The sequence below is a fragment of the Danio rerio genome, chromosome 3 (assembly GCF_049306965.1).
Source record: "Danio rerio strain Tuebingen ecotype United States chromosome 3, GRCz12tu, whole genome shotgun sequence".
NCBI lineage: Eukaryota > Metazoa > Chordata > Actinopteri > Cypriniformes > Danionidae > Danio > Danio rerio.
This window is the reverse complement of record NC_133178.1, coordinates 13,217,840-13,245,456: the sequence shown is the minus strand read 5'-3', so window position 1 is coordinate 13,245,456 and position 27,617 is coordinate 13,217,840. Positions and strand designations below refer to the sequence as shown.

At 35.3% G+C, this 27,617-nt stretch overlaps 2 protein-coding genes across 4 annotated transcripts in view; one reads left to right on the top strand and one right to left on the bottom strand.

The window, feature by feature from the left end:
* znf653 (zinc finger protein 653) overlaps positions 1-21,269 on the bottom strand; it is a 32,607-nt gene extending 11,338 nt beyond the window's left edge. For both annotated transcript variants that reach the window (XR_012400879.1, XM_073944216.1), the window contains exons 1-6: positions 20,949-21,269; positions 14,632-14,672; positions 12,339-12,668; positions 9,504-9,985; positions 7,162-7,327; positions 6,824-6,899 (exon numbers count right to left, since the gene is read on the bottom strand). Coding sequence is in view for 1 of the 2 variants with exons in the window: in XM_073944216.1 (XP_073800317.1) it covers positions 6,824-6,899; positions 7,162-7,327; positions 9,504-9,985; positions 12,339-12,668; positions 14,632-14,672; positions 20,949-21,226 (1,373 nt within the window). In the remaining variant the exon portion in view is untranslated. The remainder of the gene's footprint in view (positions 1-6,823; positions 6,900-7,161; positions 7,328-9,503; positions 9,986-12,338; positions 12,669-14,631; positions 14,673-20,948) is intronic.
* Positions 21,270-21,532: 263 nt separating this feature from the next.
* swsap1 (SWIM-type zinc finger 7 associated protein 1) lies at positions 21,533-27,317 on the top strand. 2 transcript variants are annotated; one of them, XR_012396698.1, is made up of 3 exons: positions 21,533-21,907; positions 24,181-25,669; positions 26,782-27,261. XR_012396698.1 is itself a non-coding variant. In NM_001328088.1 (3 exon segments), coding segments are annotated over 3 exon segments (813 nt in total). In that variant the 5' UTR covers positions 21,556-21,652; the 3' UTR covers positions 27,004-27,317.
* The last annotated feature ends 300 nt before the right edge of the window (positions 27,318-27,617 follow it).

Here is a 27,617-nt window from a genome sequence, read left to right as displayed (position 1 = left end):
CCATCAACCATTCTCTAAGAGGATGACCAACCATTGCTGCAGCTCTGAAACAAGTTTTATTAATGGAGAACATTAAAAAGCACCACAGTGTTTGGACGCTGTGCTTATCTGAGGTAATTAATATACACTACCTGACAATAGTCTTATTAAGATTCTTTGGATTCATATTCCATACCGCCTCTTTCATCAAACCCCAAACATGCTCAAAAATGGTCATGTCTGGTGACTGGGCTGGCCAATCCTGGAGCACCTTGTCCTTCTTTGCTTTCAGGATCTTTGATGCGGAGGCTGAATTATGAGAAGGAGCGCTATCCTGCTGAAGAATTTGCCCTCTGCTGTGGTTTGTAATGTAATGCGGGCAGCACAAATGTCATGATATCTCAGGCTGGTGATGTTGCCATCCACTCTGCAGATCTCTTGCACGCCCCCATACTGAATGTAACCCCAAACCATGATATTCCCTCACCAAACTTGATTGATTTGTGTCAGAATCTTGGGTCCATACAGGTCTTCTGCAGTATTTGTGGTAATTGGGATACAGTTGATAAATGATTCAGCAGAAAAATCTACCTTCTGCCACTTTTCCAAATGATCAACTAGAATTAAGTTATTCTTTGTTGCTCTTAAAACTGGGATCGACGACAAGACTTTTGTCAGGTAGTCTATTGTTATGAATGTGTAATGAAATGTGTATATTTTATTAAAGTATGAAGCTGATTGGTTAGTTCTAGTCATATGACTCATAGTGAACTTGCGGCATTCTAAAAAGTTGAGATTTCAACTACGTGCGCCTGGAAAACACTAATTTTATAACTCTATTTTGCTACATGCCTTCATTGGAAATAAAGTCGTGCGCACAAGAAAATGTGACCCCGTTGACCTCCATAGTAGGAATAAAGAAATACTATAGATTTCAATGGATGTTTTTTTTTCTTCGTTCATCATTCCATCAACTCTTCAATTTATCTTCCTTCACGTTCATCAGAGGAAAGAAGCTCATACAGGTTTGAAACAAGTGAAGGATGAGTAAATAATGACAGAAAGTTTTAGTTTTAAAGGTAGGTGGTACGGTGGCTCAGTGGTTAGCACTGTCACCTCACAGCAAGGTCACCGGTTCGAGTCTTGGCTGGGCCAGTTGGCGTTTCTGTGTGGAGTTTGCATGTTCTATCTGTGTTTTCCACCAGATGCTCCGGTTTCCCCCACAGTCCAAAGACATGTAGTATTGGTGAATTGAATAAACTAAATTGGCCATGGTGTATGTTTGTGAATATGAGAGTTTATGGGTGGTTTCTTAGTACTGAGTTCGCCACATAGAGATCGCCACAGCGGAATGAACCGCCAACTATTCCAGCATATGTTTTACACTGAGGATTCACTAGGTGCATCCTCTGTGTAAAACATATGCTGGAATAGTTGGCGGTTCATTCCGCTGTGGCGATCTCTAAATTTCAAGCCGAAGCAAAATGAATGAATGAATATCTCTTTTAAAAAGGGGAAATAAGAATAAGATCACAATCACAGTTCTGCGGATGACTGAATTTACAAACATGGAAGCAGAAGCTCATTTCTATAATTATGATCAAACCAACCTGATAAAAGCTGCGCAAATGAACAGTAATGTGCCTGGTAAAGCTGTGTGTTTAAATAGCATCATGTTCTGACTTGTGTTGTCACGACTCCAAAACGATCACTTATGACGCAATGCAGATGCTGAATTCTACCACATTACACAAAATAAAAACAAAGCAGAAGTGATTTATTAAAAGATGTCTTAACATACACTGTGAAACCCCAAAAGTTAAGGTAAGTCAAACCATTTAAGCAAACCGATTGCAACAAACCATTTAAGTTCAAAAACTAATCCTAATAAGTATTGTGAACTTAATCCATTTGAGTAAATGAAGCAATTTGAGCACATTAAAAGCCAATAAATGAAGAGAACTCAAACCAACTGAGTACTGTAAAACCCAATAAGTTAGGTCAACTCAAACCGTTTGAGGAAACAGATTGTTACAAACCATTTGAGTTAAACTAATCTATATGAGTACTGTGAACTTACTCCATTTAAGTTGAAGCAATGAGGTATTTAGTTAACTCATTACCTTCAACACTGAGTTCAAAACTCTTTTCACATGAGCATAATTAACCTTTAGTAAATCGAGTTAACTACACTTATTCAATTTGATCGTTGACTGTTGGGTTTTACAGTGTATAACTTATTTTGTCATAACAGATAACTTATATAATTTGCTTTATTTCTTCCACTGACACATGCTAATAAATCACATCCCAGAGTTTCGCCATCATAAGGTGTTATCTAATAACAGGAAAATCTGGTATGTTCTCTAAGACATAACGATAACGGTTAAGGCGGGTACACTCTCAGTACTCTTAATTCGAAGAATTTGAGTTGATACACTACTGATAAATCACTGATTTTTATTTGTTTGGCCTATTTTACAGTATGTGAACTTAATGTGAACTTAAGTGCTATAGACCATTTCAGTGTGGTGATGTCATCAGCCCATGAACATTTCCTGCATGTTATCAAACTATTTCTTAACTGTAACAAGAGGCAATTTAGTCATAGCTTAATGTTAAAACAGCAATCATAACATTATTTATTAATATGTGGCTCTTTTTGGATTCTCAGAAGCTCTAGAAATGTTAAAATGTAAATCAGGAAATTCGGTAGGACTGTTGTTTTTGTTTACATCCATCAAAATGGTCTACAAAACATAGCAATTATATGGATTAAAGTTAAAAAAGAGGTAGTTGAAAAGGATTAAAACACTAATCATGTTATCATTTACTTACACTCTACTTTTTCCAAACCTGTTTGGGAGTTATTGCCTTTGTAGAACACAAATGTTTTAAAGAATTATGGAAACTGGTAGCCATTAAATTTTACCGTACACTGTAAAAAGTGATTATATACTTAAAGCAAGTAAAACCGTTGCCTTAAAAGTGACAATTTGAGATTACTTTAAAAAGTGAGTAACCCCATTGTAAGTACTGTTAGAACTGTTAAGTTTAACCTAACTTTTAAAATCATGCATTTAGTTAATTTACTTATTGTGATGCAATGGTTTTACTTCACTTATTTAAGTCAGCTAAATATATAAATAAATATAAATAATTACAAACATTTTAAAAACATGTCTTTGTGTTCAACAATAAAAGCATTTTAAAGTATCTAGATTTCTATCACCCTGTCTTAATACACAATAAAAAATGAAAATAAAATAAATAAATAACTTGGGGTTATGGCTATGCACGCACGCACGCACACACACACACAAATAAATAAATTAATAAATTTGATTAATTATAATAATATAAAAAATAAAATAAAATTACAAAAAATCTAAATAAATAAATAATAAAATAATCAAATAATAATAACAAAAAATAATATTAAAATAATAATAATAATTAGAATAATAATAAAAATAAAATAAAACAAAACAAAAAACAAACATAATAAAGCAAAACATTAATATAAATAATAAAAAGTAATCAAATAATAATTATAATAAATAAATAATAAAAATAATAATAAAATAAAAAAATATAAAATAAAATGAAAGCAAAAAATATATAAAATAAAAACAAAAAACAAAAATAAATAAAGTAAAATAAATAATAATAATAATAATAAATAAATAAATAAAAATAAATTAATTAATAATAATAATAATAATAATAATAATAAAAAATGTAAAAATTTAAAATAAATTAAATAATAAAACAAAACAATAAATAACAATAATAATAATAATTATATATATATATATATATATATATATATATATATATATATATATATATATATATATATATATATATATATATATATATATATATATGAAATAAAATAATAAAATAATTAAAAGAATTAAATTAAAATACTAAAACTAAAAAATCTAGATAGGTAAATAATAAAAAAGTAATTAAATAATAATACTAATAATAATAAATAAATAAATAAATTAATTAATTAATTAATAAATAAATAAATAAATAAATAAATAAATAAATAAATAAATAAATAAATAAATAAATAAATAAATAATTTAAAAAAATAATATTTGAAACGAGTGATGGAAGATTTTACGCTGCTTTTTGGACTATAATGGGAATAATAAGGGAAATAATGGGAAACAGTGTTACCAGAGTGGGCGGTTTTGAATTCGATTGTGTGGGTAAAAAAAATGACAGGCGGGTTGTGAAAATTTGGGTGGTTTTGCAACGGCGCACCCCCCAGTTCCAGATCTCTTATCCCCTCGAGCCAAGGTGAAGATGCTGGACTTTAGCGCTGTGTACGGGTGTAGTAATGAGCAAACAAACAAAACAAAGCACAAAGACAGAACATTTCATGGGTAAGATTTAGTTCTTTTGTATGTTACAAACTTTTGTGCTAAACAAGTCACGTTATTGATGATAATACAGTCTCTTACTGCATACACCGTAAGGCAAAGTAACGCCAACTTGTACTAAATTCTCGGCTTATGCTAGTTTTGTTGACTAAAATCAGCAAACAATGAAAAAGCCACAGTCCTCCACTGCACCTTGGTCCCACATTCATTTTAAAGGAGCGCTACCCTGTACTAAAATGGCGACTCTATTGACGCATTCCTTCAAATAGGCAACAGCATGGTAGGCGACATCTAATGTAAATATCCATACAGTTAGCCACTCAAACAACTTGATTTTCTTTTTTTGCTTGTTTGTTTGTTTTTGAAGGCCAGAGTATTTATTTCACATTATGATGGAAACCTGGCTAGGGTGATTACACCTGACAATGAGCAAATGACCAATTTTGAGTGAACAATCACAGGGAGTGTGGTTTCAAACTCAGTTCCTGGAAGGCCACAGCCCAGCTGAGTTTAGATAATCGAGTCATTCTGGCTTATTTGAATACTACAAGGTATGTGTTGAAACTGGAATGTTCCATGAACTGAGAGAGTTTGACATCGCTTGCTTTAAGGGTGGGTTCGGGGTTAGTAGCTAGTTATTACACATTTATTAAAGCTACTATAAGTGTCACCAAATTCTTGAGATTTCTGAAACAACGATCTGCATTTATTTGATTAAAAATGTAATAAAAACAGCTTTGTGAATTATTTTGAACAATTTAAATGAACTGTATTTTGAATATCTAGTAGAGGGTCTCTCAACAGATTTTTAAACATAATAGTTTTAAAAATAATTCCTATTACCAAATAAATCCTATTTTGACAGTACATACAATTTGACTAGGTATTAAGCAAGTATTACTGGTATACTAGTATTCAGCGAAAAGTGCAAATTAAAGGCTTACCGAGCTTAATTAGGCTAACTACCAAGTTCAAGCCTGTCTAACTAGCCAGTAGAAAAAAATATAAATATTTTGAAGTTGGATAATAATATTGACCTCAATAACTTAGGGTTATGGTTATGTACACACACACACACACACACACACACACACACACACACACACACACACACACACACACACACACACACACACACACACACACACACACACACACACACACACACATAAATAAATTTATTTATTTATTTGATTATTAAATAATTACAACATTATAAAAAAATAATAATAAAATAAAACAAAAAGGTATAATAAGAAAAAAATCGAAATAAAAAAATAATAAAACAAATAAAATAATAATAATAATAATAAATAAAACAAAAAATAAAATAAAACAAAAAGGAATAATAACACAAGAAATATAAATAAATAATAAAATAATCAAATAATAATAATAATAATAATAATAAAAAGAATAATACAAAAAATAAAATAATAACAGTAATAAAGAATAATAAAATTAATAAAATAAAAAATAACAAAATAATAAAACAAAAAACAACAACAACAATAATATTAATAATAATTCAATAAAATAATAAAAAATATAAAATATAAAATAAAAGTAAAATAAAAATTATAATAATAATAAAAAATTTAATAAAATTATAATTGAAATAAAATAAAAAACTAATAATAATAATAAAATAATAAAACAAAAATATATAAATAAAATAATAATAAATAAAACAAAAACTAATATTAAAAAATATATATAAATAAATTAATAAATTATTAAACAAAAACAATAATAATAATAACAAAATAATAAAACAAAAAACATAATACAAAATAAAATAATAATAATAATAATAAAATTAAATAATAAAACTAAACAAAAAAATAAAAATAATAAAAACATTAACAAAGAATAATAAAAGTAATAATGAAATAATAAATCAACAAAATGTAAAAAACTTAAATACAAATAAATTAATGAATAAATTAAATGAATATATACACAAATATACAGTTGAAGTCAGAAATTATATTGAACAGAAAAAAGAAATTTTCACAGTATGTGTGATAATATTTTTTCTTCTGAAGAAAGTCTTATTTGTTTTATTTCGGCTAGAATAAAAGCAGTTTTTAATTTTTAAAATGCCATTTTAAGGACAAAATTATTAGCCCCTTAAAGCTATATTTTTTCTCGATAGTCTACAGAACAAAACATCATTATACAATAACTTGCCTAATTACCCTAACCTTTAATTTTGTAACGTTATAAAATGTCTTTACTTTTGAAAAAACTAACTGTATTGACCCCTCTCTTTTGTGAGTGGAAAAAAATAGCTATATATATATATATATATATATATATATATATATATATATATATATATATATATATATATATATATATATATATATAAAAAATCCCAATAACGCAGACACATGATGTTTAATATGTGGTTGTGTCTACCGTGCCAAGATGTGACTGACCTACTGAGGGATCGCTGGAGCTCCTTCGCACAGTGCGTTTCTTCACTGGGCTCCAACAAATGCTTGTCACCCAGATCTGAAAGCATTAAACATCAACAGAGCCTCTTAAAACATTACCAGTTCAAAATCCCCAAAATAGCTTACTTTACTGGCATTGGTTAAACTGACACCAAACTCATAAGGAAGTAGTTGAAAGTGGTTAAAAAGTCTCCAGACACACACACACACACACACACACACACACACACACACACACACACACACACACACACACACACACACCTAACAGTACACAATGAGTCATGTTGGAGAGCTGAAATACAGGATCTCAGTCAAACCTGTGCTAGCGTTGGGACGTGACGCAGCTCCAGACGGGCACATCTGATTATAGGACATGTCCCCAATCAGAGTACATGTGACCTCCTCGACGTCAGCGGCGCCCACATTCAGCTGAATGCCTTCAGACGTCAGAGCCTCGTAACTGGGGCCTGTAATTATGATCAGCTGGGAGAAGAATGGAAAACAGAAACAATGGACAATAGGTGATGTCATTCATGGTTAGGATTAAACGAAGAGCGGTTACACTTTACAATAAAGTTCCATATTAAATGGTTCGGTCATCACACGCATGAAAAAATATTTTCAAATTTAAATTCATTTGAAGTAAATACTATAGTGTTTTTGAATAATACTATAGTAAAGTAACTAATAATTTATGATAATGTTGTCGATGCTGTGGTAATACAAGAACTAGAGTAATATAAACAGAACATTTTGGGTATGTAACTATAGGGTATGTTACATTACAATGCACAACCGTTTACTGTGGTAAAAATGAAAGAATACAACAGCATTTATTACAGATAATCAATTCACTATAGTTGATGCTGTGGCAATCATTAAAGTGTTGTAAACATCTATTTATACAGTAATTTATACAATAAACTACAATACACATTTACCGGCCACTTTATTAGGTACACCTGTCTAACTGCTCTTTAACGCATATTTCTAATCAGCCAATCACATGGCAGCAACTCAACACATTTAGGCATGTAGACATGGTCAAGACGATGATGATTTAAGTGACTTTGAAAGTATTTCGGAAACTGCTGATCTACTGGGATTTTCACGCACAACCATCCCTAGGCTTTACAGAGAATGGTCAGAAAATGAGAAAATATCCAGTGAGCGGCAGTTCTGTGGGCGCAAATCCCTTGTTGATGCCAAAGGTCAGAGGAGAATGGCCAGACTGGTTCCAGCTGATAGAAAGGCAACAGCAACTCAAATAAGCACTCGTTACAACCGAGGTCTGCAGAAGAGCATCTCTGAACCACAACACGTCCAACCTTAAGGCGGATGAGCTACAGCAGCAGAAGACCACACTGGGTGCCACTCCTGTCAGCTAATAACAGGAAACTGAGGCTACAATTCACACAGGCTCACCAAAATTGGACAACAGAAGATTGGAAAAACGTTGCCTGGTCTGATGTGTCTCAATTTCTGCTGCGGCATTCGGATGGTAGGGTCAGAATGTGCCGTCAACAGCATGAAAGCACAGATCCATCCTGCCTTGAATCAATAGTTTAGGCTGGTGGCGGTGTAATGATGGGGGGGGGTATTTTCTTGGCACACTTTGGGCCCAATTAGTACCAATTGAGCAACACCACAGCCTACCCGAGTATTGTTGCTGACCATGTCCATCCCATTATGACCACAGTGTACCCATCTTCTGATGGCTACTTCCAGCAGGATAATGCGTCATGTCATAAAGCGTGAATCATCTCAGACTGGTTTCTTGAACATGAAAATGAGTTCACTGTACTCAAGTGGCCTCCACAGTCACCAGATCTCAATCCAATAGAGAACATTTGGGATGTGGTGGAACGGGAGATTTGCATCATGGATGTGCAGCCGACAAATCTGCAGCAACTGCGTGATGCTGTCATGTCAATATGGATTTTCCAGTACCTTGTTGAATCCATGCCACGAATGATTAAAGCAGTTCTGAGAGCAAAAGGGGGTCCAACCCGGTTCTAATAAGGTGTACCTAATAAAGTGGCTGGTGAGTGTATACACAGTACAGTATAATACACGTTTCTACACAGTTCAAAAACACTATAGTATTTACTATGAAATGACTACAGTATATTTTCATGTGTGCATTTATTAACCTTTAATCACTTCACCTTTAATCACTTCACAAGTTTGCATGTATGGTGGAAACCAGTAACCACTGGCATCCACAGTATTTTTTATTCTAGTTATTGGTTTCCAACATTCTTCAAAATATCTTTCTTTGTGTTGCACATGAAACAAAGACACTGATAAAGGTCACCACTTGAGGGCGAGAAACTATTTTTTCATTCATTCATTTTCATTTGGTTTAGTCTCTTTATTTATCAGGAGTCGCCACAGTGGAATGAACCGCCAACTTATCCAGCATATGCTTTACACAGCAGATGCCCTTCCAGCTGTAACCCAGTACTAGAAAACATCTATACACACTCATTCAGACACAAACACTATGGCCAATTTAGCTTATTTAGCGGAGGAAACCCACGCGAACACGGAGAACATGCAAACTCCACACAGAAATGCCAACTGACCCAATTGTAATTAATATTTTAAACAAAATAATTGCTTTTCCTGTTATGGTGCAGCCATACTTTCAGCATACCTGAGATCCCTCCAGTGTGGAGCGCTGGTCCTGCAGCTCACATCCACCCATGACCGTCTGCAGATCCTGACCCTCAAACAGCTCGTTCTGTGCTGGGGCGGCCTCTAGCGATGGGACGACCTCTCTGGATGAACGCTTTCCATCATCCCTCTCCTTTCGGTCTGTCAAGGGCGCAGCGACCACCACACATTCATAACTCTGCGTCAGCCCAGCTCCTCCACCTTCCGTCTTCTCTAAAGTCCTCGAACAGTCCATCTGCTGCTTTGCAGGATCGTTCCCTCCTGAGGTTCTCTCACTGGACTCAGCCTGGGATTCTGGGACCATGAGCGCCTCCATCTCCCACACAGGAGACGCTCCAGATGCAGGAGGACTGTGGGCCGCAGGGGATCCTGGGAGGTCATTGAGGGACGTGCAGGACATCTGATGCCCCATGTGGGACGCTGGGTCATCATCGTCTTCTTCTTCCAGTTCATTGCCTGCATCTGAAAGAGATTCATAGTTTCATCCCGCTCTATTTCGCACTGGTTAATTGCATCTTTGTGTATTTTTAAATTTACACAAATACAATTGAGGTCAAAATTATTAAGTTTGACAACTTTATTAATCCCGCAAGGGGTAATTCAATTAGGCAGTAGTATCATGAAACAACAAACACAAAGAGACAAATCACTTCCAGCATGCTTCATAATAACTTTATAAATAATACTAAAACTAAAACATAAGGACCCATATATTAAACCTTTAAAACTTGCTAAAATGTATGGTTGTAAAACCTTTTTTGCCTGTGGTGAATTTATATCTGTTAGAAGCAGGGCCGGAGCAAGCTGAACTGCTGCTCTGGGCAAAGGACAATCACGCCGCCCTCAAACTAAAATTCAAAACGAAAGTTACCAGTTAGCAAAGTGAGGAAGGGGAGAAGCGGGGGGGGTGGGGGGTTGGGGCTGTCGCGGATGAAATTGAAGACCGGGGGTTGGGTTGTGGTCGCGGACCCGCCCTCTCTATTCTCCCGCCAAGGCGCGGGTATAACTGCTGAGGACGTGGGTGGTGAGAGAGATGTCGCGCATGCTGCCCTCTCTATTCTGCCGCCCTAGGCAGCCGCCTAGGTCGCCTCTATGGACGCGCCGGCCCTGGTTAGAAGAGCATTTAATGCTTATAAATCTTCTTCCAGAGGACAATAGTACAAAAAAGGCTTGAGAGGATGGGAATCATCTCCTATTACACTTTGAGTTTTCCTAATCATTTGCTGTTCTTGTACAGTCACAGTGCATCCAGAAAGTATTCATAGCACTTCAATTTTTTCCAATTTGTTTTGTTACAGCCTTATTACAAAAAGGATTAAATTAATTTATTTCCTTAAAATTCTACACACAATACCCCATAATGACAATGTGAAAAAAAGAGGTTTTGAAAATGTTGCAAATTTATCAAGAATAAAAAACCTGAAAAATCCCATGTACACAGGCTTTGCCGTGAAGCTCTAAATTGAACTCGGGTACATTCTGTTTCCACTGATCATTCTTGAGATGTTTCAGCAGCTTAATTGGAGTTCACCTGTGGTCAATTCAGCTGATTGGACTTGATTTAAAAGGGCATACACCTGTCTATATAAGGTGCCAGGGTTGACAGTGCATGTCAAAGCACAAACTAAGCATGTAGGCAAAGGAATTGTCTGTAGACATCAGAGACAGGATTGTCTCAAGGCACAAGTCTAAAGAAGGTTACCAGACAGATTTTTTGGTGCTCTAAAAGTTCCAATGAGCACAGTGGCCTCCATCATCCGTTAGTGGAAGATGTTTGGAACCACCAGGACTCTTCCTAGAGCTGGCCGGCCATCTAAGCTGAGTGATCGGGGAGAAGGGCCTTAGTCATTGAGGTGATCAATAACCTGATGGTCACTCTGTCTGAGCTCCAGTGTTCTTCTCTGGACAACCATCTGTGCAACAATCCACCAATCAGGCCTGTATGGTAGAGTGGCCAGACACTCCCCTCATAGAATTTGCCGAAAGGCAGCTGAAGGACTCTCAGACCATAAGAAACAAAATTCTCTGCTCTGATAAGACAAAATTTTAACTCTTTGGAGTGAAAGCCATGCATTACATTTCGAAAAGCAGGCACCACCCATTCGAGCCCAGACGTAAGTCCTATTGAACATCTCTGGAGAGATCAGAAAATGGCTGTACATAGTCGCTTCCCATCCAAGGATGTAAAAAAAAAAAAAAAAAAAAAAAAAAAAAATATATATATATATATATATATATATATATATATATATTTTTTTTTTTTTTTTTTTTTGAAAAGAAGAGATTTTATTTTAATTTAGTAATTTAATAATATAATATTTAATAATATTATTTATAATTTATATTTCATTCTAATTGTATCAATAAAAAATGCATTTTATAGTGTAACATTGCTTATAAACAGGACTGTGAAAAGTCCTATACAAATAAACAAACTGATAAAATAAATAATATATTTAATATTTTTTCTGTCACTAGTGTCTATAAGCCATGATCAAAGAACACATGCGAATGTGTTATGCCTGTAATTCAATGTTATCCTATAATCTCAAAGGGTAAGCATTCTAGCAACAAAAGTATTAAATAAATGTTTGTTTGTCTCACATTTGACTATTTCATGGCAACATTAATAGACGAAAACACATTACATAATAAAACAACAACAACAACAAGATCATAATTCATTAAGAAATTATACAAAAAAACATTTTACATTAAAAACATTAGATATGACCTTCAACTCAATCTATGGTAAATAAAATTAACTATTCCCAGTAATACATGAAAAAACATCCTGAAGGTAATATTCCCATACCCTGCAGGTCTCGATGGTTTTGTATCCTCCTCTTCCTCTTGTTGTTGTTTCTCTCATTGATAACGGTTGTCTTCTTCCTCTCTGTAACACTTTCCTCCTCCTCTTCTTTTTCCACAGCACTGTCCTCCACATCTGACTCTGACTCTCCCCCTGCAGGCCAGGGTAGGTACTGCACAAAGGAGTGACCAGCTGCACACTGCCATAAAGCAGACGTGGACAAACCCACAGTGGGCTCTACTGCCCGCAGCTCTGGCTCGTTAGGACACGACTGACAGTGACTCTGATACCAGCTCACCACATTCTCCAAACTAGTGGCAGACACTTTTTTCCCTGCGGAAACAACAGACAGATAAACACCAATGTCAAATACAGTCAGACTTTTAAATAGCAAACATGCATTATAATGATCAACAAGACATGTGGTAGCATTAAGGTCTGCACGATACTGGGAAACAAAATGTGGCAATGTTGAGAAGTATTGCAATAAGGATATTTCTTATGATATAACATTTCTTATAACATCAATAATTTAAGTAATAACATTTAAACAAACAGGGAAAGATATTCTCACATCTAATTAATTCTAATTCTGACTTTAAAAAGCTGTGTCAAGTTGCAAACATTTAGTCTTTAAAACATAGAGTGAGTGAAAACCTCAGCAGATATTCTCACTGGCTTTTGGCATATTCCTCTCTCATCATTTGTGTTTATTTTCAGCTGTGTTGGCCTTTGTATCTCTCCAGCCAATAGCAGAACAGCAACTATTGTAGAGGTGGGGATAAATATCGTACGGTCCCCTCTGATTAGTTGAATTTAGATTAAAAAACAAAGCATAAAATAAATGTCATTTATCACACATTTCGGCGATATGTATATCGCATGTCCTATTATAGCAAGAACGATAATTTTGTGATTATATTGCACAGCCCTTGTAGTATTATTTATGGTCACGGCACACTTGACATCATAACAGTCAAAATAAATGTCTAATAAATAAAAAACTTTATAATATCAAAATTGCACATGGTATTTTTTATTGAATATGTAAAGACATGATTTATATTTACATTTACATTTAGTCATTTAGCAGACGCTTTTATCCAAAGCGACTTACAAATGAGGACAAGGAAGCAACTTACACAACTATAAGAGCAACGAATATAGTTGAGCAATGAATAAGTGCTATAGGCAAGTTTCAGGTCTGTAAAGTCTAAGAAGGAAAGTATTAGTAATTTATTTTATTTATTTATTTTTTTTGGGGTACAGTTAGTGTGATATCCAGAGAGGCAATTGCAGATTAGGAAGTGTAGTGGAGACTAAATAGTTGAGTTTTTAGTCGTTTCTTGAAAATAGCGAGAACTCTGCTGTTCTGATGCAGTTAGGGAGTTCATTCCACCAACTGGGCAGATTGAGCGTGAGCGTGAGCGAAAGTGATTTCTTTCCTCTTTGGGATGGAACCACGAGGCGACGTTCATTCACAAAACGCAAGTTTCTGGAGGGCACATAGATCTGCAGAAGTGAGAGCAGATAAGGAGCAAGGCCAGAAGTCACTTTGTAGAAAAACATCAGAGCTTTGAATTTGATGCGAGCAGCAACTGGCAGCCAGTGCAAACGGACTAGCAGCGGAATATTTCATATAAAAGCTATTAAAATAAAAGTTATTTCAAATAAAAGATATTCATTTCGACTTTCTATTCAATGAATCCTGCAAAAAAACTGCATAGTTGCCTGAGAAATAATAGCAGTACAGCTGTTTTCAACTTTAATAATAACAATAAGAAGAAGAAGAAGAAGAAGAAGAAGAAAAAGAAGAAGAAGAAGAAGAAATGTTTCTTGAGCAGCAAAATAATCATATTATTTTTTTTCTGAAGGATTATGTGAGATTAAAGATTTAGATTGTATAAATATTTATTTATTTATTTTTATTAATTGTTAACAAAACATTCAGGCTAAAAAAACTATATAATGAAACATCAATTCAAATACCCCCACCCCCCTCCCCTGCGGTCTCTTGAAATTGGGGTATCCAATGAATAGAAATTAACATAAACACAAAAACAGAATACAGTATCAAATATCAAAATTTCTTTCTTTTTTTTTAATAAACAGTTATTTTAAATTGTAGTAACAGTTCACAATATTACTGGTTTTACTGTATTTGGTCAAATAAATATATATATATATACCTTTTTAAACATAAAAAACGTAATACTACCAAGCTTAATCTTCAATACTTTATATTGACAAACATACTTTTGAATAAATGATAGGTTAATGCACAAATATAGCTCACCTTTTCTGTGAGTGCTGTACTGTTCATGAAGAGGTTTCCTCCTGTACACAACAACAACATGCAACATATTACACCATTCGTCAAAAGGGAATCAAAGAAACAAACAAAAATATATATAGGAATAGTTGTGAAAAATAATGTACAGTTAGTTGACACATTGAGGATGGTGACTTTTTTCTGGATGGATGAAATTTTTAATAAAAAAGGTAAACATTGACAGAGACTGTATGATTAACCAAGGACCACAGATTAAGCTCAAAATCATTAATATTCTACGGAAGAAAAAGTCACCTACAACTTGGATAAACTTAAGGTGAGTAAATTACCATCAAATTGTCATTATTGTGTGAACTTTCCCTATAAGGCCAAAGGGTATGAAAAAATACTAATTATCTTTAAATATATAATATAAATACATAGTCAAAATGAAAGTAGAAGTGGACGTGTTCAATACTTATTTCCCCCATTGTATATTATACATTCAATGGACACTTTGTTAGGTACGCCTAACTAGTACTTGGTTTTTGGTCTTTAGAGCTGTCTTACAGTGATAGTTCACCTAAAAATAAAAATTATGTAATTTACTCACCCTTTACTTGTTTCAAACCTTTATAAATGTCTTTTTTGTGTTAAAAATGCACACACACATACACAAATATTTCACAGTTAATGATTACAGGTTTTTAGCTTTCTTCAAACTACCTACTTAAGTCGTCAACAGAAAATAGAATCTCATAAAGATTTAGGATCACTTGAAAGCGAGTAAACAGTGAGCAAATTTTCATTTTTTGGTGAACTATCCTTTTAATGTCTTATTCAACAAGATTTTGGAAACAACAGTTGAAGTCAGAATTATTCGCCCCCCTTTTAATTTTGTTTTCTTTTTTAAATATTTCCCAAATGATGTTTCACAGAGGAATTAAATTTTCACAGTATGTCTGATAACATTTATTCTTCTGGAGAAAATCTTATTTGTTTTATTTTGGCTAGAATAAAAGCAGTTTTTATTTAAAAAAAAACATTTAATTCAAAATTATTAGCCCCTTTAAGCTATATTTTTAGATAATCTACAGAACAAACCATCGTTATACCTAATTACCCTAACCTGCCTAGTTAACCTAATTAACCTAGTTAAGCCTTTAAATGTCACTTTAAGCTGTATAGAAAAGTCTTGAAAAATATCTAGTCAAATATTATTTACTGTCATCATGGCAAAGATAAAATAAATCAGTTATTAGAAATGAGTTATTAAAACTATTATGTTTATAAATGTGTAGAAAAAAAATATTCTCTCTATTAAACAGAAATTGGGGGGAAAAAAATAAACAGGGGGGCTAATAATTCTGACTTCAACTCTAGGATAGTCGCTATAGATTTGCTGCTTAGTAATGATTTCAATTTCCTGTTTCAGCACAGCCCAAAGCTGCTGTACTGGACTGAGATCAGAAGTATAATGTGAACTCACAGTCATGCTGAAGAAACCAATTTGAGAAGATTTGAGCTCTGAGACGTGGCTTGTTATCCGACTGGAAGCAGACGTCGCAAAATGAACACGCAGTGGTGTCAAAAGGATGGACATGATCACCAACAATAATCAGAGCAGAGTTTAAACCCCTTTGACATTACTGTGTGTTCATTCTGTGATGTCTAATTCCAGCTGAATATCAAACCACGTCTCAAAACTCAAATCTTCCAAAACTGGTTGACAGCGAGTTCAATTTAAAGCTCATTTGGTACTAAAGGGACAGAAATGTGCCAAGAAAAAAATCCATTACACCAACAGCAGCCTGAACCACTGATATAAGGAACGAAGCCGAATATGAATCAATGAATTATTTGCAAATTATAAACAGGGAAATCATATTATGTCAATGTCAATTTTATTTATATAGCACTATTATACACAACCAAAGGTTGACCAATGTGTTCAACAACACAAATCACAAAGAACAAGTATAAAATTACAGCTAAAACAAACAATTCGCACTGATAGTTATTAGCAAAAAGCAAACAAATCTCACTGATAGTTATTATAGCTAAAAACAAACAATTCTGGCACTGATAAAATGCCAAATCAAAAAGGTAAGTTTTCAACCTAGATTTAAAAACAGACCGAGATGATATAGACCTAATACAGAGGGCCAGAGCATTCCACAAAGTAGGTCCAGCTACTGCGAAAGCCCGGTCACCCCTGCATTTCAGCCTCGACTTTGGAACGTATAATAGTCTCTGGTTAGATGACCCAAGAGACCGACCAGGCTGTTGTTGCTCTTCAGTGTTTGAACTCTCAGTAATGATTTTAAATCACACTGAACTGAGCTAAACTGAACTGAACTTAAACACTAAAAACTGAACTACACTGTTCCAGTTACTATGACCAATTATGTGAAGCTGCTTTGACACAATCTACATTGTAAAAGCGCTATACAAATAAACCTGAATTGAATTGAATTTAATTGAATGTTCAGTCAACAGATCTGACAGCTAGGAAGGAGCTAGGCCATTTAGAGATTTAAAAACCAGGAGAAGAATTTTAAAAGTGACACGATAGTGCACAGGCAACCAGTGCAGAGAGCGCAAAACAGGTGTAATGTGGTCATATTTTTGGTGCTGGTTAAAAGCCTTGCAGCAGCATTTTGAACTAGCTGTAGGCGGGATAGAGTTGTCTCACTGATCCCAAAATATAGTGCATTACAGTAGTCCAGTCTTGAAGTCATAAAAGCATGAATTATTTTTTCTAGATAAAATAGGTTTGACTGTTTTTAAAAGTTGACGCTGAAAAAAGCAGGATTTGACCACTGCGTTAATCTGTTTATCAAATCTTAAAGGGCACCTAGGTTACACCTTTTTTCAGATTTAATATAAGTCTTTTGCGTCTCTAGAATGTGTATATAAAGTTTCAGATCAAAATACCCATAAAATTTTTCATTATACCTTTTACAAGATGCTGTTTTATACTGATTACTGCGCCTTTAAGCCGAGTTCTGCCCGCCTACTGTTTCTACATGCCTCCTCCCTCAGCTGCGTCAGACAACAGACAGACTTAAAGGAAGAAGGTCTCACGTAGCGTTTGTGAGATACTACAGTAAGAACTAACCTTTACTAATCAGTATTGTGAAGTTGCATTGATGAGTCACACACAATATCGTTACAAAGTTAACGCATGCACGCACACACACACACACACACACACACACACACACACACAGATACACACGCAGGCAGGCAGGCAGGCAGACAGACAGAGCGCACTTAGCTTAGTTAAGGCTAACCTCAAGTACTGTGTGGATATCTGTTATGCTAATGTACAAAATAAACCTGATTTAACTTCCACAAACCGGGATTGAAGCATCTTCTTTTATAATTGTTCGGACACGCGGCTGTGCTGATGAAGTAAAGCTGAAGTAAAACGCTGTAATTAATTACACACATATTCTGTTTTAAAACACTTTAAACATGTGAAACTTACTCTTAATCACATTTGATGATGATTGCTGATCCTAGCGAACAGAACAGACCTTTTACTCCCGGTTGCTTTGCGTATGTCTGTCTGGTCTTGTTGACATATACACGTGACTACCGGAACATGTTAATGCGCGCAGCTGTCAATCAATTCGGTGGGCGGGGGGAATCGCACACCTACGTAATGGTGCGATCGATTTGAAAACAGCTCCAATTGGCCGACCCTTTTTTTTGTAGTTAAATTGAAAAAAAAGGACTGGGTGTGTTCATATCACCCCAGTATGACGGTCTATACACTATACCAACACACAGATCTGTCCAAACAGCTTGAAAAGTAGATTTTTTACCATAGGTGCCCTTTAAGCCATCATCAAAGATAACACCCAGATTTTTTACACAAGGCTTCACAGACAAACCCAATTCACCAAGACAAGCTGGTGATGTCCTAGAAGAATTTGACGAGCCGAACAAAATTGTTTCAGTTTTGCTCTCATTAAAATCTAGAAAGTTCAAAGATGACCAGGCTTTCACGTCCGACAGGCAAGACATAAGAGTCTCCAGTCCACTTGAACTCGGTTTTAAAGGCAGGTAAATTTGAGTGTCATCTGCAACAGTGGAAGGACAGACCATGTTTTCTAAAAGTAGAACCCAGGGGAAGCATATATAAGGAAAAAAGAATAGGGGCTAAAATAGATCCCTGGGGAACACCACATGACAAAAAGGCTGCCTCAGAAGAAGGTTCACCAATGGTGACATTGAAACTGCGATTGGAAAGATAAGACTTAAACCAATCCAGGGCACTTTCTTTTATCCCTACACAATGCTCCAAACGGGCCAGCAAAATAGCATGGTCTACTGTGTCAAACGCAGCACTCAGATCTAGGAGCACAAATTAGCAGCCAATGACTGTCAAAGTACATTGTTTACAGTGGAAAAATAGTGCTAATGCTGTTTTGAAGTCATGCTTACATGTGATTTCAGACAGAATATTCAAAGTAACATGGTAAACAATATAGGGAGCGTGTTGCAAGTTGTCACTGAACGAATGTGTGATTATAAACCCAACCTTACCTCAATATAGTTGGGCACACATCAGTCATGTTGAACAGGACCGTGCAATGACACAATTAGCCATCATTACACGGTTATTCTGACACATGCATGATCAAATAGGGTGTTTACATGTCATCGATAAAGTCTGAACCATGGTTAATGTGTGGTCATTTACTAAAGCATGTCTTGTGTGTGTTATTTGTGGTGAAAAAACAACTGGTTAATTGTCATTAGTGCAAAGCAAAAATGTAATCCCCTGCAGCATAACTAACCAAACCATAACAACTAAACAAACCATGGATAATTTCTGGTTATCTACAAAATCATGTTTTCTGTGTGTGTGTGTGTGTGTGTGTGTGTGTGTGTGGTATTTGTAGTAAAACACATGGTTAATTATTAGGTTAACATCAGGGTATAGGGCTGCATGATATTGGACAAATACTAACATTGTGATATTTAGTTTGTCTGCGACAGAGATTGCGATATGAATGTAATTTCACAAGAAGTTGACTTCTAACTCTATTTGGAACGAATTCATTATTTTACACTGGGATTATTTTGTCGAGGAGTATCTGCATAAAATACAATACAATTAAACAGATGCAAATTAATTTGATGGTTTCTGTGTAATTAACAGTTTTGAGGTGCAGAAATATATTAATAATATATAAAATAACACCGTATAGTGTACAGTCTTCATAGTATAAATAATTAAATACAAGTCATTTTAGTATAAATACCAGTATAACCTCTTGGTTTAAGTTTGCTTGAATCTTACACAGTCGCAGCTCTTAAAAACACATCCAAATGAAAATCTTTTACTCTATTTAGGGGTCAAACTAAAAATACTTAAAACTTAAAACAATATTGCCTACAATCATTTACCACCAACAGTCAATCTACGTGTACACCTATTTATTGTCTTATACGCATTACTGTCAACACTGACATTTGTATATTGTCTTGTTTTTTGGTAGTATGTTGTTGTATTTTGCACTGTCTGGAGCCAACAGCACTGAAGCTTTTCGCTCATCATAACACACGCGCTGCTGAAGATGTGACAATAAAAGTGATTTGATTTGAAACTTTGCGATGACCCGAAAAATCACATGTTCTGAACTGTGGTGCTGATTAACTATAATCCCCACTTGACATTGCTGATCCTGCTATGTGACTATTGTAGATTCACACATTGCGATATTGATGCTAAAGCAATATATTCTGCAGCCCTATTGGGGTATAAAAAAAAATTATCAACAGCAGGATCAAGTTCCCAAATAACAATTGCAAGAAGTAAAATGAATTCTTTGTGGTATTAAAAAATAGTTGTGGACACATCATCCACACATGAATCAGTTGATCTGAACCGCAATTTCGAGGTAAAGATGATTTTATATTCATATTACATTCATAACTTTCTCCTTAATAATATAATATCAGAAAAGTACTATTTGCAAATTATAAATAGGAAAATCTTATTATGCTAATGACGGTCAAAGTACAACATCGTTTCAAAAATAGTGCTGATGCTGTTTTGAAGTCATGCTTACATGTGATTTCAGACAGAATATTCAAAGTACCATGGTGAACAATATAGGGAGCGTGTTGCAAGTTGTCACTGAACGAATGTGTGATTATAAACCCCACTTTACCTCAATATAGTTGTGCACACATCGGTCCACACATGCATCAGTTGAACAGGACCGTGCAATGTCACATTCAGCCATCACTGCACGGTTATTCTGACACATGCATGATCAAATAGGATGTTTACATGTCATTGATAAAGTCTGAACACAAACCTGACGTATTTCTGCCGGTATTTCTCTCCGTATGCAGAATTGAGCAGGATTAAATACTTTGCGAGTCCTGCGTCGCTGAGGCTCGTGCGCCGGCGCAACTCGCTCCAGACCTGATGCGCTTCTCCCAGATAAACCCGCCGAACGTCGTACTTTTTCCGCGATTCAAGCCTCCGCTGTGCGCGGTCCGCGTCTGTCAACCTCGGTCGGCCCCTGCAGCGGCGTAAAATGGCTTTAATTTGCTCTCCGGTGGCTCTGGAGTCTGTGTTTACCGCCGCCATGTTTCGCGTCAGCTGTTGGGTTGTTGTGTTTTGTATTAAAGGGAAGTGCGCTGTCACTGTGTGTCCTTAAAGGAAGTGGATTTATTTTTAATTATTACTATTTTATATTATAATTTTTTTTATTGTTTATGCTATATTGCATTGCTGTTACACGATTAATGCGTAAAATATACGCTAAAAATTGTATTTTCGCAATTAAGACGTGGATAATTTTAAATATATATGAACTGACATTTTGACTTAACCAATCAACGGTGAGCTCTGTATTATGATAGCCAATCAGATCCGTCGTTCCAACAGCACGGCAGTTGACGTCAGTTTCGCGGGAGAAAAAAGAAACTGTAGTGAGTTGTCTTCTTACGATTATGCTGTGGATGTTAAAAGTCGTACTGTGCGTACATTAAACTAATAATCAGTGTAAGTGTTATGGCTGATATTCTAGGAGTCGTTTTCAGACGGTTCGCGTCAAGAACGCGAGATTTAATATTTCCCTCTGATATAGAAGGCAACACGCTGGTGCTCGGGGATGTAAATATCAGCAGGTCTGTGCTGTTTCTGGCAGCGGTCACAGCTGCCACTGATTTGGGCCTCAAAGTGCTGTTTTTCACACAGAGTCCTTTTCAGTCTCTACCGGTGTCTCTGAGGGCTTCCGTGCCTGGACTCAAACTAGAGAGTCTCAAGGTAAAGTCAACTGTTTCTTTGAAGAGGGTCAAGATAACCTGTTAATGGTCCCTTGAAATTAAAATAAATTATTTTTAGATGTTTCATATTAGTATGTTAGCCATACCCATGTCTATAATCTGGTGTGCTCAAAAACAGTGACAAAATTTATATTTACAAGATATAAACATCCAAAGCTTGCAGTTTGTCATTTCCGCCTAAAGGGATAAGCTACTTATTTTCCACGTCACCTCATACTTCAGTTTCTGATCAAATCTTCTGACCAATTATTAGATAGAATATTCCCAAACTGTCAAAAAGTTTTAAAAGATGATTAATGTCTCTATTAAACCAATTTACTAAGAATAGAGATTTATTTGAAGAGGTTATATTATTATTAGTCCAAATGCATCAATTATTATGCCACTTTTTTTTGATTCCCCTGTCAATTCTTAAAATCATTGGATGTAGAAATGCTGTACACCACAGGTGTCAAATCCGGTTCCTGGATAGCCACAGCTTGGCACAGTTTGGCTTTACCCTAATTAAACGCACCTGACCAAACTAATTGAGTCCATTGGCTTGTTTGAAACCTACAGGTAAGTGTTTTGAAGCAGGATTGGAACTAAACCAGGGATGGGCAAACTTGATCCTCGAGGGCCGGTGTCCCTGCAGAGTTTTGTTCCAACACTAGTCAAACACACCTGCTTATAGATATCTAGTGATCTTAAAGACACTGATTAGCATGTTCAGGTGTGCTTGATTAGTGTTGCAGCTAAACTGTGCTGGGCACCGGCCCTCCAGGACAGAGATTGCCCACTCCTGAACTAAACTGTGCAGAGCTGCGGCCCTCCAGGAACCGGATTTGACACCTGTGCTGTACACTATACTTTAAATATAATTAAATACTATACTTGTACTACACTATACTATAATTTATTTTAATTTATTTATCTTTGTTTTTTTGTTTGTTGTTGCCTTTTACCATTGTTGTTTTAGTTTTTTTGTGTGTGTGTTTCATAATTTGTATTGTGTTGTATGTTTGTTCCTGACGGTTATGCAATAAAAAAAAAAATAAAAAAAACATTTTCTGATCAATCAACTGCACTCTAGTATCTGACATGCCCTGCCCCCTTCAAGACGCTTCTCATTTGCTTTTCATTTGATGCATTTGAGCTCAACCATAAAAACAAAATGCTATTGGCTGTTTTTTTTTTTTTAATTAAAGGGGATTAACATAACAAAGAGTAGTAAATCTGTCCAGAGTGAGTTGTTGAATTTTTGAAAATTTACAAATCATTTTCCCAAAATAAATGTCAAAATAAGATTTGTCGCCAAAAAATCATTGCATTTGCTGAAATACAGAAAAAGTTGTGGCCAAAATAAGGCTCAAAATCACCCCAGGGGGAATGAAAAATCCTCAACAGCACACAAGGGTTAAATGTCATTAGGGTAAAGCAAAAATGTAATCAACGGCAACATCAAATTAGCAAAGAACACTTGCAAGAAGGAAAAGAAAAACTTTTTTGTATTAAAAAAAAACAGCTGTGCACACATCAGTCCACACGTGCACCAGTTAAAGTGAACTACAATGACATATTCAGCCAACACGTCAAGGTTATTTTGACAAATAAGGTGCTTGCATATCATTGATAAAGTCTGAACCATGGTTAATTTGTATTTTAAGGATGTCTATAATCTGGTGTGCTCAAATAGTGACAAAATTCATATGTAGAAGATATAAACATCCAAAGCTTGCAGTTTGTCGCTTCCACCTGACTGGATTAACAGATTATTTTCCACGTCACCTCATACTTCAGTTTCTAATCAAATTTTCTGACCAATCAAATGCACTCATTTGCTTTTCATTTGAGCTTAACCATAAAAACAAAGTGCTTTTAGCTGTTTTTTATTAAAGGGGAGGAGCTACTATATGCCATGCCCTCTCCTAATGTTTTATTTCCTTTAATGCTAAAAATCATTAGAACATGAAGTAAAGATCAAGTCCCATGAAGTTATTTAGTAAATGTCCTATCAGAATGTAATTTGTTGATTAGTATTGTGCATTGCTGAGCACATAATTTATTAATTATATGAATTAAAAAATGTTGGGGTGAACTAACCCTTTTTTAATTCTGTCTAAACACTTAGTAATGATGTTAAAGAATGCGGTTCTGCAATCAGTCTTAACGTCTAGCTATATTACATTACTTAAATGTTGACTGTAAAACGCCCATTATAAATTTGGTTTCAGCAGCACCTTATTTGTGCGTCTCTGCTTTGCTGGCTTACAGAACGTGAGGTTTGTGTATGCGAAGACTCTGGAGGATCTTCTGGAGGACGTGGCGTCTCTTCATCAGCTGGCGTCTGAAGCCGCGTCTCTTCCGTCTTTGATTATAGTGGACGCTCTGGACCAGTATCTTCAAGCGGGACCTCAACAGGATGACCTGAGCCCCGTAGCACACATTGCAGCCCTCCTGCATGACACGGCAGCGTTTCTGACACAGATCCAGCAGAGCAGAGCAGGCGGACAGGGCCTGTGCAGAGTCATGCTGTCCTGTCAGGCAGAGGGGGAAGGCCATGGGGAAACAGCGGAGATCCTTCTGTCTGTTCTGGACCGGTATCTCCAGGTAGACCTCTGGTAGTCTCACATTGTCCTGACATTTTATCCAATCTTTCAGGTTATGCTACCATTAGGGGTGTAATAATTCTTATTATGGTTTGGATTACGTTTTTTTTTTGGTATATGATATGTTCAGTAAAAAATTACTGTTTGATAAAAATAAAGTTAAATAAATTCAAAATACAAAACAAAATGAATATAATATACTATAGCAAAGATAATACTGAAATAAACAGTAATTTCCAGGTTTTTCCATGTACCTAACAGTAGTTATCCGTTATATCAGGGGTTCCCAAACTTTTCAGCCTGCAACCCCCAAAATAACAATGCCAGTGGCTCGCGACCCCCAATATCTTCTGAGGTGGTTATAAATACAGAAACCTTGCATGCATTGGCGCACATACACTAGTAGACCCAAGTCTATTCTTTGTTGATTTTTTTTAATGTACATGAGTGCTGTAAATGCGCCAGAAAGTTTGACCTGATGTTATAAAATCAATCTGTGGCACCTGACGCTATTGCTGTGCCTTTAATATAATGTAATTACCCCAGGGGTCACCTCATACTTATATAACTAAACAAATATAAACAAATAACAATGCATACTGTATATAATCTACTGTATAAAGTAAATAAAGGTTAACCATTACAGAGCTATGTAGGTATTCAGTCAAGGGCAGAGTGTTTTCGTGATATCTTGAAATGGGACAATAACATATAAATCAAACAAAAAGTGCTTCAGGTGTAATTAATATGTCAGTGCTCTTTGGTTAAGGGATTTATAAACAAAAAAACAATGACATTTAAACTCCAAGGCTCTCGAAAAGTAAAGGAACAAAATTTTAAAAGCCTTTATTAACATGGCTATTATAAAAAGACATAGCGACACAAAAAACAGTGCCGTTTTTTAAATAGTAGCCATGTTAATAAATTGTTTTAGATTGTTTTGCTTAATTTTCGAGTCTCTTAAAAGCATCAGGACTGTGGCTGCATGTTCATCACTATTTGTCTAGTTTATTTGAAAGAGAAACGATGGCAGTTGCGTTTCCAGAGCCTGTTCCTGACACGGTTGCTTCACGATTCGAAGGCGCGCACGCGTTTTAAGCAGTCGCGCGCATCACATCAGCTGTTAGCACGAGTGATCATCATCCTCTCATTCGGTATTCATTTGCTTTCTTCTGCTCGCGTGATCACAATTATTTTACTTCTCGATTTTTAAGATCACATTTGCACGCATATTGGGCCATCCTTATATTGTCGGACCCTGCTTTTAGGAAAACTACAATTTAAATATTATTTTCAACCAGCCAAGTGGCTAGTGGAGGTGTCTGTCTTACCCGCCAAAGTGTTAATGTAAAGCTCTGGATATATATATATACACACACACACACACACACACACACACACACACACACACACACACACACATCTTGTCGTCTATTCATGTATTAGAAACAGCAAAATATAACTTGAATTGTAGGTGATCATTTGTTATCAGAAGTGGCTTATATAAAAGGCAAAGACTTCTAGATTACACATTTTACCATAATAAAGTATGATCATGCCTTGATTTTTAATTATTTAAATAAGACAGTAAGGTCTGACTTTGCTTAGACAAAAGTCTTTTTTTACTCAACAGAAATAATGTGCAGTATAGAATATAAAGTCATGCTGCAGAGGAAGAAGAATGAATGTTGTGTATGACTCCCATGAGCTTGAGGGACTGCATCCATCCGTCTCTGCAATGACTCAAATAACTGATTAATAAAGTCATCTAGAAATGGCAAAGAAAGTGTTCTTGCAGGACTCCCAGAGTTCATCAAGATTTTTTGGCTTCATCTTCAATGCCTCCTCCTTCATCTTACCCCAGACATGCTCAATATTGTTCATGTCTGGTGACTGGGCTGGCCAGTCCTGGAGCACCTTGACCTTCTTTGCTTTCAGGAACCTTGATGTGGAGGCTGAAGTATGAGAAGCATATCCTGCTGAAGAATTTGCCCTCTCCTGTTGTTTGTATTGTAATGGGCAGCACAAATGTCTTGATACCTCCCCCATACTTAATGTACTTAAAGTCCAACCCATGATTTTTCCTTCACCAAACTTGACCGATTCATCTGAAAAATCAACCTTCTGCCACTTTTCCAAACGATCTACTGGAAGTCAAGTTATTATTTGTTGCTTTTACAACTGTGATCGATGACAAGACTTTTGTCAGGTAATATATATATGAATATGTTTACATTATAAGTTAACAGTATATGTCTACCTGCAGGTAAGGTGCACACTGGAGGAGGTGACGGGACAGATGGGTCAGAGCGAGTGGCAAGTGTATCTGTCCTTCACGAGTCCTGCACCGGCTGTCCAGGGTCAGCAGTGGCACATGATGCTTCAGGAAAGCGGAGCTGTGGAGTTTCGTCCAGTCAGCGCTGGAGAACAAGCTATTCTAGAGCAAACACAACTGAGGGATGTGAAGAGGGAAAGTAAAGCATCATAGTCCAGAAATTCCCATTTTAAGGTTTTTGTTCAAAAGGACAAACTTGAATGATAAGAACATTAACATTAACTCATTGTTCTTGACTTAAAAAACAAAGAAGTTTATCAGTCAGCCATACACGCAGTGCAGAATGCATATACTGTTGGCAATGGGAAATGTACAGTTTAATGTTTAAAGTTTGCAGTATTGTAAAAAGTGTCAGCGTTTATGTTATAATTCAGCTGCAAGTTGTTTTTTTTAATATACAAGTTACAGACTTATTTATTTTTGATTGTGTTGTAGTTAATAAAAGGCTTTGCATTATCATAAACTCCAAAAACACACAGAGAGAGAAATACTGTATACAGTAAAGACTAAATTAAACAATCTGAAATTTTGGTAACACTTTAGGTCAAAATTCATGTTAAAACTTAAATTGTGTGACTAATATCAAATATTTATATAAAAAATTATATTAGTTTTAGAAGTTTCTATTATTTATTTAAAAACACACACACACACACACACACACACACATATATATATATATATATATATATATATATATATATGTGTGTGTGTGTGTGTGTGTGTGTGTGTGTGTGTGTGTATGTATGTATGTATGTATGTATATA